Source organism: Mirounga angustirostris, unplaced genomic scaffold, assembly GCF_029215605.1.
Source record: "Mirounga angustirostris isolate CCGP_5_RB_7025 unplaced genomic scaffold, mMirAng1.0.hap1 SCAF_11, whole genome shotgun sequence".
Lineage (NCBI taxonomy): Eukaryota > Metazoa > Chordata > Mammalia > Carnivora > Phocidae > Mirounga > Mirounga angustirostris.
In genome coordinates this window covers 100,688,434-100,709,626 of record NW_026991719.1, presented here as the reverse complement: position 1 = coordinate 100,709,626, position 21,193 = coordinate 100,688,434, and the positions used below count along the sequence as shown (strand labels likewise).

At 40.4% G+C, this 21,193-nt stretch overlaps 1 protein-coding gene across 2 annotated transcripts in view; it reads right to left on the bottom strand.

The window, feature by feature from the left end:
• Positions 1 to 1,930: 1,930 nt before the first annotated feature.
• XIAP (X-linked inhibitor of apoptosis) overlaps positions 1,931 to 21,193 on the bottom strand; it is a 78,354-nt gene continuing 59,091 nt past the window's right edge. Inside the window, exons 7-8 of one of the 2 annotated variants that reach the window (XM_064574542.1) lie at positions 2,663 to 2,736; positions 1,931 to 2,047 (exon numbers count right to left, since the gene is read on the bottom strand). In XM_064574542.1, coding sequence (XP_064430612.1) covers positions 1,946 to 2,047; positions 2,663 to 2,736 — 176 coding nt within the window. In that variant the 3' untranslated portion in view covers positions 1,931 to 1,945. Of the gene's footprint in view, positions 2,048 to 2,662; positions 2,737 to 18,249; positions 18,403 to 21,193 lie in introns of those variants that run through there. The other variant, XR_010406245.1, reaches the window with a different exon arrangement.

The window sequence follows — 21,193 nt, the reverse complement described above, 5'->3', positions numbered from 1 at the left end:
TCTCATATAGATGTGCACCAAAAAATGTACAAGAATGTTCATTACAGTACTTTTTATAATGGAAACAACCTAAATGTCTATCACAGCAGAGGAGATACATTGCTGTATATTCATATGACAGAATGCTATGCAGTAGTGAAAATGAACTAATGCTACATGTATCAACATGGGTAAATCTCAAAAATGTTATGTAAAAAAAAGCAAGGTGCAGAATAATAGTTAACACATTATGCTTAGTTTATTATGCTCTAAGTGCTTTATATGTATCAACTCATTTAATCCTTAAGACAACATTACAAGGTAAGTATTTTTATGAATCTCCATTTTATAGATGAGAAAAATGAGGCACAGAGAGATGAAGTAATTTGTCCAAAGTAACATAGCTAGTAACATGTACAGCAGATATTCCAGACCACCTCTGGCTCCAGTTGGTGCTCTTATGCACTGCACTATACTGCCTTTACTGATTGTATGATGCCATTTAATAAAACTTAAAATATGCAAAACAATGTCCTATACATTTTATGGATAAATACCTATGTGGTAAAAATAAGAAAACATGCATGGAAATGAAAGTCATCAAGTCCATGATTGTGGCTACTTCTGAGGAAGGGAGACGGGAAATGAATGGAGGCAGGAAATTTCAGCTATATCTGTAAAGTCACATTTCCTTCCTTTCTTTTTTTAAAAAGGATCTTCAGTAAATATGGGAAACTTTTAAGATTTGACAACACTGGGCAATAAGTATATGGGAGTTTATAGTATTATCCTCTATATTTTTCTGTATAAGTAAAATATTTCATAATTTTTTAAAGATCTATTTTTTTATTTATTTGAGAAAGAGTGATCGAGCAAGCATGGAGGGAGGGGCAGAGGAAGAGGGAAAGAGAAGATCTCAAGCAGATTCCCCACTGAACGTGGAGCCCAATGCAGGGCTTGATCCCATGACCGTGAAATCATGACCTGAGCTGAAATCAAGAGCCAGACTCTTAACAGACTGAGCCACCCAGGTGCCCCCATTTGATAATTTGAAAAACAAGTTTTGGGGCGCCTGGCTGGCTCAGTCAGAAGAGCATGTGACTCTTGATCTCGGGGTCATGATTCAAGCTCCACGTTGGGTGTAGAGAATACCTAGGAAAAAAACAAAACAGGGGTACCTGGGTGGCTCAGTCGGTTAATCATCCAACTCTTGATTTTGGCTCAAGTCATGATCTCAGGGTCCCAAGATAGAGCCCTGCCTCTGGCTTCCTGCTCAGCGGGGAGTCTGCTTCTCCCTCTCCTTCTGCCCCTCCCCCTGCTCGTGCTCTCTCTCTCTCTCAAATAAATAAATAAATAATCTTTAAAAAGTAAATAAAAAATAAAAACATTGGGTTCTACAAATAAAAGTAATGAAAACTTCATAATAAAATATTACTAGCATACATTCCTATAATTACCACATACACAGTTTCTTGAGAGACCATGTTTAAGTTCAAACCAGAAGTCCACATAACCATTTGGAATTCCTTAAATGCAATACTATTGTTTTGTACTTTTAAGTTACATTGTTTTTAAAAAGTTATAGTTAGGGCGCCTGGGTGGCTCAGTTGGTTAAGCGACTGCCTTCGGCTCAGGTCATGATCCTGGAGCCCCGGGATCGAGTCTCGCATCGGGCTCCCTGCTCGGCAGGGAGTCTGCTTCTCCCTCTGACACTCCTCCCTCTCATGCTCTCTGTCTCTCATTCTCTCTGTCTCAAATAAATAAATAAAATCTTTAAAAAAAAAAAAGTTATAGTTAATCAAGGGAAAGGAAGAATTCTGAAATCAGCTTTCAGAAGTATCCTGATAAATGAATAGGTTTGAAAAAAATATTCAAAAAGAAAAAAAGAAAGAAAAGAAAAAATATATGATTCTATTTGGATAATAGGGCATTTTATTTGTGTAACAACTAATACAACATTTTTAATTTAAAGGTCAAACCATTGATTTGAAATGTGGCAGAGGACCCCCCCCAAAAATCTAAGATGCAGTAGCCTTTTCTTCTTTTGGCGGAAAGGGGTTTTCAGCTTCTGTTGACAAGAGAAAGAAACACTTTTATTACTATTTTCCCCTTTTAAGTAAAACAGAAAATCCCCCAAGTAGATTTCATGTCAATATAAATTTCGCTAGAAATAGTCAAGAGATGGGTCACCTGGGTGGCTCAGTCATTAAGTGTCTACCTTGGGCTCAGGTCATGATCCCAGGGTCCTGGGATCAAGCCCCATGTTGAGGTCCCTGCTCACCGGGGATTCTGCTTCTCCCTCTCCCTCGCTTCTCCACCCTGGCTTGTGCGCTCTCTCTCACTCACTCTCTCTCAAATAAATAAAATCTTAAAAAAAAAAATAGTCAAGAGAGCTCAGGATTATATATTCATATAGTTCCCCCCACCTTTTAATTTGTTTCTGCCTCCCTCTTACTTACATATTTCCAAGCACATTTTCCCTGTCCAGAAGAATTATCCCCATCCTTTAACCTGGGGTGAGAGGAATTTTCCACCGCAAATGTTGCTGTCTAGCAACTGTTCCCATAAATTATGTTTCTGAAGCACTGATTCTCCATGATTTCCAAAGCAGTATTCACTCCATACCCAAGGGGTCAACTTTTGGCACATCCTCAAATCTTGAAAGTAACATGGAGTTAATTACCATGTTCATGAGACATTGGTTGCCCCCTCTCTCTTTCTCCATGCGTGTGAGTTCACCCCTTTGGCGTGGAAGATCTGAGAAAAGAAGGTGAGAAGGAAAAATCAAAATATGATACCTTTAATTTCTATGTCCTAACAAGGGGCTGTAAGTACTTTTCTTTTATAATGCATTTGCCTTTGCAACTTCCCTTCGCATTGTGTGTGTGAGAGCTAAGGAGAATGAGGCAGTCACTTACCCTTCCAGTTTCATTATCTGGTAACTGGGAATAGTAAGACAGGCTTGACATGCTTTGGTTCTTTGAAGATAAAGTTAATAAATACAATACATGAATCCATTCTCCTTTTAAAAAATCAGAACATTAAAAAGGATAAAGCTGGGGTGCCTGGTGGCTCAGTCGTTAAGCGTCTGCCTTCGGCTCAGGTCATGATCCCAGGGTTCTGGGATCGAGCCCTGCATTGGGCTCTGTGCTCCGTGGGAAGCCTGATTCTCCCTCTCCCACTCCCCCTGCTCGTGTTCCCTCTCTCGCTGTGTCTCTCTCTGTCAAATAAATAAATAAAATCTTAAAAAAAAAAAAGGATAAAGCTAAAATCTCTATTGGTTAGGGCTCTCCAGAGAAACAGAACCTGCAGTATATATATACCTATGTCTATATAGACACTTATGCCTGTGTATGTGTATGTGTGGAGAGATAGAGAAAGACAGAAAGAGAGAGAGAAACTGGACTTATTATTAAGAATTGGCTCAGCACACAGTACGTGGCTGGCTCAGTCGGTGGAGCGTGTGACTCTTGATCTCAAGGTTGTGAGTTTGAGCCCCAAGTTGGGTGTAGAGATGACTTAAAAATGAATGAATGAATGAATGAATGAATGAATGGCTCAGCACAATTATGGAAGTTGAGAAGTCCCAGGATCTGCAGTTGGCAAGCTGGAGATTCAGGAGAGCTGACAGACTGGAGACCCAAGAGGAGCTGGTGTTTCAGTCTGAGCTGCTTGAGCAAGGAAGCCAGAAGAAGGGTCAGCCTTTCTGTTCTATTCAGGTCTTCAAGTGATGAGGGCCACGCACATTGTGGAAGGCAAGCTGCCGTGACTCAGTCTACTGATTCAAATGTTAATCTCATTCAAAAACATTCTCACAGACACATCCAGAATAAGGTTTGGCCAAACATCTGGGAACCCTGTGGTCTAGTCAATTTAACACATAAAGTTAACATAATCGTAACACATAATCACAGACCCTCCTGCTGGCCACCTTCCCAACTTGTTCCCCTCCCTTCTTCCCATAGAGAAACATTTTTTAGTTTGATGAGCATTCTTCCAGATAAATCTTTCTAAATACTTTTACTAAATAGGTATAGAAAAATACGTAGTATTGTAGTATGTTACATAAATGGTATCTTGCCATTCATATCCCTTTTTAAAAAAGATTTTATTTAGGGGCGCCTGGGTGGCTCAGTTGGTTAAGCGACTGCCTTCGGCTCAGGTCATGATCCTGGAGTCCCGGGATCGAGTCCCGCATCGGGCTCCCTGCTCAGCAGGGAGCCTGCCTCTCCCTCTGACCCTCCCCCTTCTCATGTACTCTCTCTCTCTCTATCATTCTTGCTCTCTCAAGTGAATAAATAAATCTTTAAAAAAAAAGATTTTATTTATTTATCTGACAGAGAGAGAGAGCACAAGCAGGGGGAGCAGGAGAGGGAGAACCAGGCCCCCCACTGAGCAGGGAGCCCAATGTAGGGCTCGATCTCAGGACCCTGGGATCATGACCTGAGCCAAAGGCAAACACTTAACTGACTGAGCCACCCAGGCTTATGATCAGGGGGCTAACATCAGCAGACAAGTTTGGTGGAAGTGTGGAGGATGGACAATGGGGCAAGACTAGTCTCATGGGAACCTGCCAACAGGCGGTGACACTAGGTCAGAGGAGAGACGATGAGGTAGACCCTGGACTAAAGTTATGGAGGGGTAGACAGGATTCAAACTCAGGTTTATTAGGATGCAAAATATATGTGCTTTCCACAACCAAGCCACCTTTCAGTGTAATTATTTCATTATATTTCTAGGTGTCATTAATATCTTCATTCCAGTCAAACATATCTTTTTTAGACAGCCTTTGTGTCCCTCTCTGGTTTACCTTAATAGTGGGCTTCATTTCATTTCTTACCTTGATGGGGAGGAGTTGAAGGAAGAATTAAACACTTGCTATTATCTAGTACCTTCTTCATTCCACCTTTGTATATTTTCGCTTAATAAAATGATTTTGCTTGCGTTTTTTAAATGGCTGACAGAACATCAGTAAACAGAAAATGTATCACCAATGAGCAGACCTCTGTTCCTTCCCTTAAGATAATTTGGGTCTTTCTCGAAGTATGTGTCTTGTTCTATAGCCATTTTTATCTTTAAAAAATGCCTAAAACAACAGAGCAAGAATCATTCATTAATTTCAGGAGTCATTCATTCATTTGTCCATCCATCCATTCAACCCACATTTATAGAATGCCTATTATATGACAGGCATTATGTTAGGTTCTGAGAATAAAAAGATGAATGAGACATGATTTCTATTCTCAAGAAACTCACAGTAGATGGTGGGGAGAGGGTCCTACAGGCAAATTGACACAATACAGTGTGATGCGTGCTCTACCTGAGCACGAGAGTAGTACCGTGGCTTCAATAGTGGCTCCTTGAGCCAGGCTCTTGCGTTCAAATTCCAGCTTTGTCATGGACTAGCTGCCACTGTGAGAATCTCCTTCATGCAGTTGGTATCAGAATTGAGTTATCCATGTGAATGATCACTAAGTATTATTATTATGATAGCAGTAAGAACTAGGTGCTATCATGGCACAGAAGAGGGGCACCTAATACAGAATGAGGGGGGTATAAGTCAGGGAAGTATTCCTAGAGATTGAGTCTTGAAAGGAAACTAGGGGTTACCCAAGAGAAGGGGGCAATAGTTTTTGACACAGAGTCTAGCATGGGCAAAGGCACTGGGTATATGAGGCATGGATGAAGTGAGGAGCTACAAGAAGTTTAGGCTGCTGATAAATAAAGGGGAAGGGGCCAGTAGAGTGAGATTAAGTAGGGGGCCAAATCATGGAGGGCCCTTGTATTTAGTGCTAAAGACTGAACTCTCTCTTGAGAGTGACAGAAATCCACGAAGGCTTACGATCAGGGGGCTAACATCAGCAGAGGAGTTTGGTGGAAGTGTGGAGGATGGACAATGGGGCAAGACTAGTCTCATGGGAACCTGCCAACAGGCGGTGACACTAGGTCAGAGGAGAGACAATGAGGTAGACCCTGGACTAAAGCTATGGAGGGGTGGATGGGAGGATGGGACAGTCAAGAGATATTTAAGAATTGCAATAAGAGCATTTGGAGGCCATTTGGATGAGGTAGGTAGAAGATGTGAGTCCCTATTTCTGCCATTCACTAAGATAGGAAATAGAGGAGAAAGAGTTTGGGGAGAGATGTTCTTGACTTCAGTTCTGAGTGCTTGCAAGATAAAATCTAAATTCCTTAGCGTGGCATTCAAGGTCCTCTATGATCTGGCCCTAAACTCTATTTCCAAGTGCATCTCATCAGTGTAGCTTTCCCCAATCAGATGACGGAAAGCTGTTCTTTCAGACTGTTTTCCTAAACCCCTGCCTCCTTCAAGTGTGTCAGGAGCAGGCCGGAGTATAACAGGGGAAACGGACATAGACAGAAGAATAGGTAATGTCCATGAGATAATGAAATAATGTGATGGTCCTTCCTCTCTCGCTCTCTCTCTCTATCACACATGATGAACAAAGAGGTGACATTTCAGCCGTACGGTTGTTAAAAATGGCTCCCAGTGAATTATGCCTCCCTGTGTTTCACGTCCCTTTGTGAAGTGATTCTGTAACTCCTCCTAGCAAGAGGTGGAGTCTATTTCCCTTCCACTTTAATCTGGGCTGACCGTTTAACTTGCTTTAACCAATAATATGCAGCAGAAATGACATTCTGGGATTTCTGACCCTAGGCAGGTCTTAAGATAACCAGCAGTTTCTTGCTTTTGCTCTTGGAACCCAGTTGCCATGGCAGGAAGTCTAGGCTATGGTGCTGGGAAGAGGCTGTGTGGAGACAGAGGCCCTGGAGGATGAAACCACATGGAAAGAGGACCAGGTGTGACAGTGTTGCAGCTGAGCCCAGCCCTTAGATGACCCACCAGCTGAGGGAGCCCAGGCAAGCCCACAGAATCTTGGGGAAATAATAAATCAAGTTGTTTTAAGCGACTCAACCTGGGGGGAATTTGTTATGCAGCAATAGGTAAATGAGACATACTGGTAATGGATAGGTGGATAGGAATTCTTCAGGAAGATAATGGAGGAAAGAACTTTCTAGTCAGAGTGAGTGTTATGGACAAAGGCACAGAGGACAGAAAGGGCACAGCCTATCGCAGGAAGAGCAAATGGTCTTGTGTGTAAAAAAAAAAAACAGAAGGTGCACAGCAGGGAGTAGCTGATGAAAGGGAAGCTGGATCTAAGTCTGGAAGGGAAAAGTGTTATTACCAGTTGTAATTTAATGCTGAGCTTTGACTACATCACATCTTAGCATGTCATACAGGAATTGTGTTTCTCTGGTATTGTTCCTTGTTTTTTTGTGAGCAGTTCTCTCCCAAACTTCCTCAAAGAAATTATTAGGTCACCATCTAGTTTCTTTCAATGCCATCATGTAAAGATTACTAAGAAATGCTGTCAGAATTTAGCTGCCTGCCCAGTGGGTAGGTTAATGTTGCCTTTCATTTTTCTTTAATTTTTTTTAAGTAGGCTCCTCACCCAATGTGGGGCTCGAACTCATGACCCCAAGATCAAGTCGCAGGCTCTGCGCACTGAGCCAGTCAGGTGCCTCCCGCTTTCATTTTTCTTGAGTTTTCCTTGCTGTTCATTTATTAAAGACACATTCATTGAGTTCCTAGCATATGCCAGGCACTTGGAATTCGGAAAAAGTAAGCCACACTTTTTACCTTCTAGTAGGAAATTACAAAATAGCATGCTCAGCCACAGAAAGGAAGAAGAGGCTTCCATATAATAATTATCTAAGACAATACTGTATTTACAGAAAGAATTAACATCAAGATCCATTATTTGTTTCTGAAATAAGAGACTGTAAGTTTTTAAGTGGCCACGAAACTGTGACTGGCATAATGCCACCAGCTTTGGTTAGAGACCACATGGAATACTTGAATGTCAATGTAAACTTTGCTCAAAAAAAGCCAAATTAGGGGTGCCTGGGTGGCTCAGTCGGTTAAGTGTCCAAATCTTGGTTTCGGCTCAGGTCATGATCTCAGGGTCATGGGATCGAGCCCCGCATAGGGCTCTGCCCTCAGCGGGCAGTCTGCTTGAGATTTTCTCTCTCCTTCTCCCTCTCTCCCTGCCCCCCCCACACTCTCTCACTCGCTAAAATAAATAAATAAACCTTTAAAAAAAGCCAAATTACATATAGCCAGACTCTCTTTTCAGTTCCTATGTAATACTTTTCTGAAATCCTCATTTTTTAAGTTCTTATTGATTATTGTCCTTTCATTTTCTTCTTACAGCCTACGACCAGTTCTATGTTTTATACATTTTTCATTCATGTATAATTTCTCAGCCATTTGGAGGTGTTGGAATCAGCTCTGGACTAATACTTGCAGCCTCTGCATCTGGAGATTTTCATTGCTTTTCCCCTTTTTGCTTTGAATCATACTTAGGTCAATTCCCTTCACCCAGTCTTTCTTCTGGCTCATTAGCAGTTACTGTATAGCCCTTTTGTTCTTTTATAGTGTACCTAGCTGTCAGTTCCATTTTTGCCCACGTGTCTTTGAAACCCTCTAGGAGAGCAGCCCTTCCCTCTCTCCCATGTTTTCCCCAACATGGTAATCTTGATCCTGTGTCTGCTAAGTTATGAGCTCTCTCCTATTCCACGCTGACACTGAGATCCCTAACTCAGCCTCCAGGAAATTATTTTCCTCCCTGCTTGGATGATATCCTTCAAGTCTTCCTGGGGATGGAAAATATCATCCTGCTGAGCCTTCAGGATGTTGTTTGAAAGAATGTTGTAATCTGCCAGGAATATCTGCACAGTAGTTGGACTTTCAGTATATGCATTATGTATTATTGTTCAGCCACACCTAGTCTCGCATATCATACCCATAGGATACTACATGAAGATTTGACTTTGACCCGGAATTCTTTTCAGTTCTATATCAAGGTGTTTGTTAGTTTGAGTCTATCATACCCATAGGATACTACACGAAGATTTGACTTTGACCCGGAATTCTTTTCAGTTCTATATCAAGGTGTTAGTTTGAGTCTGTCTGAATTACCTCATTATTGACTCGCACAGAATAATTTAATTGGAGAAGGTTTTAATACTTAAACAGATGGGCTGAGCTGGTTTTTTCTCTTTTATTCCCTCAGGACAATAATTACCTCACAGAGAATGTCAACTAGAGTCTTCCTCATGTCGCTTTGGTCCTATCTACTGCTACCTTTTTGGTTCAAATATATATTCAAAACCTAGCCTTAATATTTCTTCATTTCCAAAAAGAACCCTGTATCTACAACCTTTGCTGTACTTGATACTTAGTATGAAGGTTTAACCTTTATAAGATTTATTCATTTCTCAAAACAAATCTGGAGCAGTCATTTTGCAGTGATGGTACCTGGGTTAAGGTAAATTTCTGCCTAACCATCAGCATGATTCCCCATCCTTATTAATAAAAATACAATTCTATAATAAAAATAATAGACATTAGGAAGTAACATTAATTTGTTTTTAAAGTTGATATCTTAGGGGCGCCTGGGTGGCTCAGTCGTTGGATGGCTTCGGCTCAGGTCATGATCCTGGGGTTCTGAGATCGAGCCCCGCATCTGGCTCCCTGCTCAGCAGGGAGCCTGCTTCTCCCTCTCCCACTCCCCCTGCTTGTGTTCCCTCTCTCACTGTGTGTCTCTCTGTCAAATAAATAAAATCTTTAAAATAAATAAATAAATAAAGTTGATATCTTAGACCAACTTTTACAAGAAATAAACAAAGATTGTACAATTCAGCATCTTTTTTTTTTTTTTTTTTCCCCTAATTTGAAACCCAAATCCTTTACATGGAATGTTAAGTTGTAATCAAAAACCATTTCTGGGACGCCTGGGTGGCTCAGTGGATTAAGCATCTGACTCTTGATTTCAGCTCTGGTGATGATCTCAGGGTCATGGGCTGGAGCTCTTTGTTGGCTCTGTGCTCAGTGAGGAATCTGCTTAGATTATCTCCCTCTCCCCTTGCTCCTCCCCCCACGCTCTCTGTCTTGCACTCTCCCTCTCTTTAAAATAAATAAAAATGTTAAAAAATACAAACATTTTCTGCTTTTCTGATGTATCAAACTTTGGTTCTGAATCACTCAATCCTCAGAGGCCAGCTTACCTCTCAGGGGTGAGCTTTCTTCTTTTTGTCTCAGCCATGGGTAGTTTGTCTCCTTGCCTAATGTTTTTGAGTAGGGCCTAGAAAAGTCCTGGTTAACTTTTTTTAATTCAAATTCTTATTGAGATAATTGTAGATTTGCATATAGTTGTAAAAAATAATATAGAGATCCCTTGTACACTTTGCCCAGGTTCCCCCAGCGGTAATGTTGTGGGGTTCCTGAGTGAACAATCAAGAAAGAATTCTTTTTTTTTCTAAAGATTTTATTTATTTATTTGACAGAGAAACACAGCGAGAGAGGGAACACAAGCAGGGGGAGCTGGAGAGGGAGAAGCAGCCTCCCCACTGAGCAGGGAACCCGACATAGATCATGACCTGATCTGAAGGCAGACGCTTAATGACTGAGCCACTCAGGGGCCCCAAGAAAGAATTCTTGAGACTTTGTATGGTGCAACTTAATAACTTTATTTGAGTAGCACAGGAACAGGACCTGTGGGCAGAAAGGGCTGCATTTTTCTGTATGAAGCTGGTGGTTATATGCTTAGAGCTCAAGGGAGAAGGGATGTACAGGGAGTATTAGATCATAAATGTCTTCTTCAAATTTCTACTCCTAAAACTACTTTTGTAAAATTTCTCTGGTGGTTATAATTCATTTTGATATCAACCATCAGTGAGATAGATATACAGGCAGTCACAAGACCCTTTAAGAATGTAGCAACCATCACGTATTTGATCCTTATCAGAACTGTGCAGGCTATAGGTCAGCCTTCTGGGCTAAAGGTGAACATTTTTCTGCTTCTATGCCTCATCAGTACATCTTGCAAAACTACAGTATTGTTGGGGAGGAAGAAACTTACTCTTCCTTTCAAGGTCCTTCTAGCTGGACTAAGAATCACATTGACATGAGACAGATTAATGGGAAAATTAAATTTAGTTTCATATATATGGGGAGTCCACACAGACATGAAATTTCAAAGACAGGCAACATGAGGCATAAATGACATCCTGAGCTAAGAAGAGGGGAAGGATCTAGGGATATAAAGGGGAGGAAGACAATTAGCAGGAAAAGTGAGAGGAGATGTTTGGAAAAAACAGTTGTCCATCTCCCTCTGCCCTCCTCTACCCAATCCTTGGCAGCCACTAAGCTCTCCTCCATTTCTTCAATTTTGTCATTTCAAAATTGTTATATAAATTATAGATACTTTTCAAAAGTTTTCTGCACTTAGAGTGAGAAACATATACAGTGCTATAGTATTTCAAGAAGGGTAAAAGCCAAGCCCTCTTGGTGTTTTTTACTCCAATCAAAGGAAAATATTTCCTACCAGCAAAGTAAAAACAAAACTGACCCACTCTCTGGATATCTTAGTCTGTTTAAGTTCTAGTTTTGTTATGGTAACTGAAGCCATTCAGCAATGGGCACGGCTTTGAGTAGTGGTTTCTATGAAAGGAAGCTCTGTTCCCCCAGGTAGTGCAGACAGAACTCTGGGGTTGGAGGGAATGAAAGAAAGCTTTTGCCTGAGATTCATGTAGAAATTGTCACACATACTGCTCAGGTAGATGAAGATACTCCTATCACGCATGACATTCCAAGGGCTTAGAGACTACCTCTCAGAAGTCAAGAACAAAGATCAGACCTCTTTGGGGGCAAGGTTAAATTCTTTACTACACAGGGAAATCAACTGTAAGATTATTACAATCACACGATTGTAATACACAAACAATTTTATATTTCAAGAAATGTATTTGACTATTCTGAAATATGTTTGATGCCTTTAAAGCCTTTAATAAACTACCAACAGCATTTTTTAGTTATTTTAAAAATAAAAACCATAACTTATTTTTTACTTCAGTTATAGCAAATAAAAATAAAGCTACTTTTTAGTTTTGCTTGGAAGGAAAAAAAGAAGAGAGGGCAGATCATTTGTATGTCCTTATATTTATCTTCCATTTCAACATCATCACTACCAACAGATTTTATTTTCTTCCTTAAAATGGGGAAACGCCACAGATAGAAGGAAATTAATGAGGCACACAACGATATGCAATGTGGGATGCTGGACTAGACCCAGGAACAGAAAATGAACACGAGGGGTAAAACTGGTGAAATTTAAGTAAGGCCAGTTGTTTACTGTTAAGTATTACTCTTGTGTATTTACCAAGGCTAATTTCCTGGTTTTCATTATTGTTCTAATTCCTTGAGTTGTTACTATTAGGGAAAGCTGAGTGGAAGATAAATGTGAAAATCCAGTATTGTTCTTGCAAGTCTTCTGTAATTCTAAAATTACTTCAAAATAAAAAGTTAAAAAAAAAGGAATCGTCACACATACTGACAGAATTCAAGCTGAGCTTAAGAAGAAGTTTTGATTTATACTCATATTCCATTTCATATTCCATCTTAGAACCAAATGTTCAGGAAAAAGTGTGCTTTCCTTTGAATAAAGATGGCACTATGGATCCAAGATCATTAGGATAGATAAGCTTGACATGCTTTTCCTGTGACGGGGAGGGATACCACATTCTCTCACTTCCTTCTGTCAAATGGTGAAATGGCAAAAGGAGTTTGTGAAAGGTGGCCCGAGTTAGGGGTCAATGGTTCTTTTTTCCTGTGTTTTCAATTGGCTTTGTTTTTCTAGGTTTCCCCTTACTACCCAGATAGATTCGAATGTTGTCAAAACATCTTGCTCGCATCTCCCCTCTAGTTTTCTGCTTGGCCAATCCCAGCCCCCCTCCCATCCCCAATTCAACAACTCAACATTTGGATTTTAGCATCTCTTTTCTTCTCCTGCTGTGGAGTCATCTAAAGAATTTCACCTGCTGTGTTTCCAACAGGCCAATTAAAATGGGGGAGAGGGGAGGAGGGAAAGAATAGGAATAAGAACAGCAAAGAAGAAATTACCAAGTATTAAGCAAAGCAAAGAAGGGCCTCCCGTTAGGTTTCAGTGAAGCCATTGAGCTGATCTTTTACAATCTTTGGGGATTATTATCAGAGAGGAGATGAGTGAGTCAATTGAAATGGGAAAATTGAGAAACGTAGGTAGAAAACTAAACTCCCCAGAAGGAAAGACTTTAAGAATCCTAAAGCCAAAGGATTAGTGGTCCTTACTACTACTGTGGGCTGCATTCGACTTAAAGGCAACTGGTATCAGGGCTAAATCATGTAGTAGTAACTTGAGAACAAGGAAAAAATCTACCTGAGCTGTGTAATTTTGAATACCTATTAAAGAATGAGTAGAAGGAGCCAGTCTGAGAGACTCACTGCAGGGTGTAATTATGCACTTTGAAAGCCAGGTTCATCCATGGATCTCAAAGCACATTACCAACTTCAATTATTTTTCATAACACCTCTGTGAGACCATTATTTCCTACAGACAGATGAAGAAACTGAGTCAGAAAGGTAACCAGGCCCCTTCAATCACACCATGACTCACCTGCTGAGTTGCTCCTATTTCCAATTTGTCATTTGAATTAATTGACAACTTCCACATGAAGAGGGAACACTAGAGCAGTGCTTTGAGTGAATTTTGGCTTCTTTTTTTAAAAAGATTTTATTTATGGGGCACCTGGGTGGCTCAGTCGTTAAGCGTCTGCCTTCGGCTCAGGTCATGATCCCAGGGTCCAGGGATCGAGCCCCACATCGGGCTCCCCGCTCTGCGGGAAGCCTGCTTCTCCCTCTCCCACTCCCCCTGCTTGTGTTCCCTCTCTCGCTGTGTGTCTCTCTGTCAAATAAATAAATAAAATATTAAAAAAAAAAAAAAGATTTTATTTATTTATTTGTCAGAAAGAGAGCACAAGCAGGGGGAGTGGCAGGCAGAGGGAGAAGCAGGCTCCCCGCTGAGCAAGGAGCCCGATGTGGGGGAGGTGGGGCTCGATCCCAGGACCTTGAGATCATGACCTGAGCTGAAGGCAGACGCTTAATTGACGGAACCACCCAGGCATCCAAATTTTGGCTTCTTTGTTTGGATGCAAGGGAGGCTGAATTCTTTTTAAGATAGAATGCTGTTCAAAGAGTTATTATTTAATGGAATATGTGGAAATATATTAAAATATTATTCAAGACACATGCCAGAAACCACAGATAAGCCCATATAGCATAACAGCCCAAGTGGGTCCTTTTGTCCTCCATCATTAACCTTGCATACAAAACAAAACAAAACAACAAAGGTGTCATATACAATCATGAGGTTTTAGTATCTGGAATGACCTTACACAATCTCAGATCCTTTAGCTTTGGTCGCACCAATTTCATGAAACCTACTCTAATTATTGGTTCACACCCTCATTTGTCCTTCTGTGTTCCGACAATAATGATAGTCTATACCACACAATCTAGCACTGTATTACACCGTATTTACATTCTTTTGCTCCTTTGATATTCTGAGTTAGACAACACAGTGGTTACCAAAGACCCATGTAGTATGTTTGGAATGGGGGAATATCTTGTGAATGATGAATGTAAATCTCCTTTTGCCAACAAGACTGTAAACTCCAGGAGGGCCAAGCCTGGGTCTTATTTTCCGCTATCACTACCTCCCAGAATTTCTGAGTACACTGCAAGCACTCAATACACACTGTTGGTATGATTTAACAGGAATTAGGAGACGTTGGTGGAGGTCAGCAATGAAGTGAAACAAGGTTTCAGTTAACTCATTAAACAAGGTGGCTTAATTTGAATATATATTTCAAATAAAAAGGTGCCTATGTGAAAGTCATATATTCCATCTAGCCCCAGCAAAGGTGATGATGGCTGGAGGTGATGGTTGCCTGGTAAATGAGTATCTTTTCCCTTATCCCCCAACACACCTCACAAAACCTACTTTAGAAAATAACTTTACAAGTTTCCTGCTCAGAAATTCAAAACCCATCACATACCAGCTTGAATTTCTCTCACCTGTAGGGGGAGAGATGAAATGTGTACCCAAGGAGACCTAGTGCACATAAAGAGCCCTTGAGAATTTGCAATAAATGCCCTCGAATGGGGCGCCTGGGTGGCTCAGTCGGTGAAGTGTCTGCCTTCGGCTCAGGTCATGATCCCGGAGTCCCAGGATCTAGCCCCACGTCGGGCTCCCTGCTTGGCGGGGAGTCTGTTTCTCCCCCTGCCCCTCACCCGGCTCGTGCTCCCTCCCTCTCAAATAAATAAATAAAATCTTAAAAAAAAAAAAAAACGCCCTCGAACCTCTCATTCAAAACCCCCATTTTTAGTTCTTCAGACGTGTCAGACTTTGTTGACTCTAAGCTCTGCACATGCTTCTCTCCTAGCAAAAATCCCTTTCTCCACCTCCTTGACTACTTCAAGGTCCCCTCCTTCAGAACAGTCTCCCCGTGACCCTCCCCCAAACAGTTTGAATTAGAGAGTTCCTATTGCCCTTCAGTGCTCTATGACAGAACGGACCCCCTAGCATCTAGCACGGAGCCTGGCACATAGCAGGTGTTTGACGTTTGTTCATGAAAAGGGATGAAAGTTGTAGAAAATCAGCATGAATTCTAAATTGTATTATATTTGTCAATGCACAACTTTTAGATGAGGTTTTCCCACTCTGTTCATTTATTAATTTCTTCATTCCTTCACTTATACATCTATGTACTGAAAAAAAATAACTCTGTGCTTATTAATGGACTAGACAGCATGGTAGTCATTGCAAACACAGTGATTAGGAAGACATGGTTCCTGACCTCCAAGGTTTGCTTTGGCAATGTAGTGAAAAGTTCTCTTTCCCACTTCCAAATCCTTGAGATCAGAAACATAAATTTTGGAGGCACCTGGCTGGTTCAGTGGGTAGAGCATGTGACTCTTGATCTCAGGCTCGTGAGTTCAAGCCCCACACTGAGCACAGAGCTTACTTTAAAAGAAAAATTAAAAAGAAAGAAATATAACTTTGGGTTTTTCAGAATTAATTTTGCAATTCTAGTTGAGTAGATATGCTAAGGACCCCATACACGTATTTATTGCTTCTATTTGGTCTTGTGGTTTGGTATCATATGGCCAGCCAGGTCTTGCCATCCAAAATAGACCCTGGATTTGGACATATATACTCTAAGTTCAGACAGTGAGGCAGCCAGTCTAGCTAATTCATGCCAAAAATTAGCTAAAAACATTCTCACTGCCTATAAGAACAGCTTGACTGGTGATTCACCATATGATTTAGGTGAGTCACATAACCTTTATGTCTGGGGTTCCTCAGCTGTAAATTACAGAGATGCTAGGAATATAATGAATGAGAGACACAATGATGTAGTGTAAGAATACCAGACCGATTATTTTATTGTCCCTAAATTTAATCTGGTTTATGTATTCTTATTTTCACATGTTAGAAAATAGAGCTGACCTGACTGCCCAAGTAAATCTATTTGAGAGCCACTTGAATGGCAGGGTTTATGAATACAATTTCTACAATCGCACACAGCAACAATTTCTTCAATTATCTCTGTGCCAGTACCCATATACTTCTGATGTAAACACAAAGAGTAACCATGTAGGGGTGCCTGGGTGGCTCAGTCGTTAAGCGTCTGCCTTCGGCTCAGGTCATGATCCCGGGGTCCTGGGATCGAGCCCCGCATCGGGCTCTCTGCCCCGCGGGAAGCCTGCTTCTCCCCCTCCCACTCCCCCTGCTTGTGTTCCCTCTCTCGCTGTGTCTCTCTCTGTCAAATAAATAAATAAAATATTAAAAAAAAAAAAAAGAGTAACCATGTAGAGAGTGGAAGACATAGAGGTAATGTATATAAAGGTTTTTGAGAGTCATGGAAATGGCCAAGAAACTATATAAATGAATTTCATCACTGTATATCCCCAATTAATCAGATACTGCGTCCAGAACTGTTTCATTTTGTGTAAAACTAACCCATAATTAGTGCAGTAAACTCTAATTAGAGGAATGATTGCTTGGGCTTATATAGAGGGTTTATACTTTTTGAAGGTCTTTCATGTGCATTTACTCATGTGATCCTTGCAATGATCCTCTGAGGTAGGTGGAGTGGGGATTCTTATCCCCATGTATTAATATTTTTGTTACATTTTATTTTGTATAACTAACCAAATCTTGCTTTAGAACTTGTACTTAGCATAGGTCTTTTTACTTAATTCTTATATATCACATAAGAATATAATGTATACAAAAAGTTTATAGTGGGAAACCAAGAAAGGTTTTTAATAATCTTTTTAATAGTCGAATGACAAACAAACAAACAAAAAACCTAGTTGAAAGAAAAACAGGTTTTTCCAGACAAGTTAGGTCATTCTCTTAATGATTAACAGGCCTTTGTTAAATTTCTACTAGGAAATCCATGCACAATGTTTATTTAATGAAAAATAAAATGATGTTTAGTAAGTTTTTCTCCATTTCAGATTAATTTAATGGGGGGAGAATTGGGATATTTTTGTTTTTTTGTTTTTTTTTTTTAAAGATTTTATTTATTTATTTGAGAGAGAGAGAATGAGAGACAGATAGCAAGAGAGGGAAGAGGGTCAGAGGGAGAAGCAGACCCCCTGCTGAGCAGGGAGCCCGATGTGGGACTTGATTCCGGGACTCCAGGATCATGACCTGAGCTGAAGGCAGTCGCTTAACCAACTGAGCCACCCAGGCGCCCCGAGATATTTTTGTTTTTAATATAAGTTCCTCTGGGGGAAAAAATAAGTTCCTGTGAAACATCAGTAACTGTTCATGAACATACTCATGGGTTCTGTTTTCCTCAATACGGTTGTCAGTACTCTGGCAGAAGCAGAGCCTAATCATTGCCAAACAAAATTCCAGTATTTAATGAGAAAATACATTTTTGATGCTTTATACAAAAATGCAAAGCCCCTTGCATAAGCTAATGGAATTAAAAAGAAATCCCTAGTCCCTGGTCACGGAATAAAATTAAAGAAATACAATGCACAGACTTAAAGAAAAATAACTCTCAAAAGTTTATGTAACAAATGGACATCTAGAATTTTGTATGGACAGCAGTCCCCCCTTATCTGTGTGGGATACGTTCCAAGACCCCCAGTGGATGCTTGAAACTGTGGATATTACCAAACCCTATATAGGCTATATTTTCTCCTATAGCTACATACCTATGATAAAGTTTAATTTATAATCTAGGCACAGTAAGAGATTAACATTAATAAAGTAGAATAATTATAATATACTGTAATGAAAGTTATGTGAACGTGGTCTCCCTCAAAATATCTTATTGTACTGTACTCACCCTTGTGAGGATGGGCGATAATAGCATGTCTACGTGATGAGACGACGTGAGGGGAATGACGTCAGCGTGGTGACGTAGCAGCGTGAGGCTACTACTGACCTTCTGACGATCATCAGAGAATCCTGTTTCGGGACCACGGTTGACCGCAGGTAACTGAAACCATGGAAAGGGAACTAGATAAGGGGAGACTACTGTAAAATGTATCTTTTTAAAATACATATATATTTTTTAAAGATTTTATTTATTTATCTGACAGAACGCACAAGCTGGCGGAGCGGCAGAGGGAGAGGGAGAAGCAGACTCCCCGCTGGGCAGGGAGCCCAATGCGGGGCTCCATCCCAGGACCCTGGGATCATGACCTGAGCCGAAGGTAGACGCTTAACCAACTGAGCCACCCAGGTGCCCCCCAAAATGTATCTTTTTGCTTGTTTCATTTAAGTGACCTCTACATCCAGTGTAGGGCTCCAACTCATGGCCCCGATATCAAGAGTCACATGTTCTTCTGACTGAGCCAGCCAGGTGCCCCTGTAAAATATATCTTTAGTAAAGTTTATTGAAACAAAAATTAGACTTTGAAGCAGGATCATTGCTTAAATACCCTTACCTCAATTAATTATACTCTAGTTGTTCTTTTTTTTTCAAATTTAAATTCCTCTGGGAAACTGACAGGGGAAAATAATGATCAAAGTTTGGTTTCTCTTGAATTTTTATTCCTTATTTGTTTTGAACCAGTATCCTTCCAATATTTATTCCTAAGCTAAAGTTAACAAGTATCGGCCCATACAAAATATTTTTTATGCTGTTGTCATTAATTATGGTGAATATATGGTCTTGGAAATCTCAAATTAAACAGAGTAAGATTGGGGAAAAAAAACCCTGTGAGCAGACCAAATCTATTGAAAGCCCAATGGCCAGTTTATGTATTTGTTATAAGCAAATTAGTGGTTTGCAGGAATAGAACAGAAAAGAAAATCACCAACTTTCATCTAGCTTTAAGATTTTAATTTTGGTTACAGTTAAAGAGACCTATAGTGATTGGTAAGTGTGGATTTATGCAACTCTGAAGGCCTTTAGAGACCTGACACCACTACAGGAAAAAAGAATTCAGAGCTGCTATTTATTATGAATTACAGAGGCTTCCAACTCTTACATTCTATCATTGTAGATTGACTCTTCACATTTCACTGAAGCTTTGGCTCTTTCTAGAAGTGCAGATCTGTTCTGTACAATTTCAACCGATTCCCGTCATGCTACCGCTTGTGAGTGCATCTTCAAATATTTAACTCTTTCATTGCTTGACTGGAGGATAGTTTAATGGCATGGGCAATGTGGGGTTATTATGAATTTAGCAGTGAAAGGGCTGAAGATTTATACTCATAAAAATTCCAAAGAGTACTATGCAAGAAAGTTTTGTTGAAAAGTAGAATCAGAAGGGACTCTCAGGATGTTGTATTTTATGTCTTCGTGTTTTGATAATAGGAGAAAATACAGGACTGGATCAGCAATACGCTATAAGGAAAAGAAAGGTGAGGATGACAGTCATTTGCAGAGAGCTTATCAGTTTAATTTGTAGGTTTCAGCCATTTAGTTCTTTCTGGATTCAGACCCTTTACCATGTCCCAGGGGTTTTCAAACTTTAGCCTGCATCAGAACCACTTAGAGGGCCTGTTAAAAGATTGCTGCGTCAAGCCCCAGAGTTTCTGATTCCGTAGGTTTGAGATGGGGCCCAATAATTTGCATTTCTAACAAGTTCCTAGCTGATGCAGATGCTGCTGGTCCCAGGACCACACTTTGAGAAGAAGGTATCCATTCACCATGCAGTTAGCCTACTCATATATATATTTTAGATTTTATTTATTTGAGAGAGAGAGAATGAGCGGGGAGGACGGGCAAAGGGAGAGGAAGCAGACACCCTGCTGAGTGCAGAGCCCTAAGCGGGGTTTGATCCTAGGACCATGAGATAATGAACTGAGCCGAAGACGCTTAACCGACTGAGCCACCCAGGTGCCCCCTTTTTTAAATTAAGTAAACTGTGTCCAGTGTGAGGCTTGAATTCACGACCTCAAGATCAAGAGTCACATGCTCTACCAACTGACACAGCCAGGTTAGCCTACTAAATTTTAATAAGTACCACATTTGTTCTATAATCTATAAACAAACTACAAATGACATAGTGAATACATACGTTTTTTTATGTTTTGGCTTTTTTTTTTTTAAGATTTTAAGTAATCTCTACGCCCAACCTGGGGCTCAAACTCACAACTCCGAGATCAAGAGTCGCATGCTCTACTGACTGAACTAGCCAAGGCACCCCAAGAACATAGTTTGAAAGTATTTTTAAATACCAGTTCTGAGGAGGTTTATTTACCCTAATCTTCAAATAGTTGACTTTAATTCTTATTCAGATGTCCATTAAAATTCAGCAACAGAAGGGAGTTAAAAATTCAATTTTTGTAAAAAAAAAAGTTCTAATCTGGTATAGGTAGGTAACGGTAATTACAGAAGAAATGACACAATGCCTAGGATTTGTTCTAGAATATGCAAGCAAAAAAGGGGAGGGAAGGGGGAAATCCCAGATGAAACAAGATGGGCAAAATGTTATTTATTGAAGCTGAATGAGGAATTTCATGGGGTTAGCTATACTTTCCTTTCTACTTTTGTGTAAGTTTGAAAACTTCCGTAAGAGAAAGCTTTTTATTTTATTTATTTATTTATTTATTTAAAGATTTTATTTATTCATTTGAGACACAGAGATACAGAGAGAGAGAGAAAGCATGAGCAGTGGGAGAGGCAGAGGGAGAGGAAGAAGCACACTCCCCGCTGAGTCAGGAGCCCAATGCGGGGCTTGATCCCAGGACCCCGGGATCATGACCCGAGCCAAAGGCAGATGCTTAACCATCTGAGCCACCCAGGCGCCCCAAGAGAAAGCTTTTAAAAAAAATTT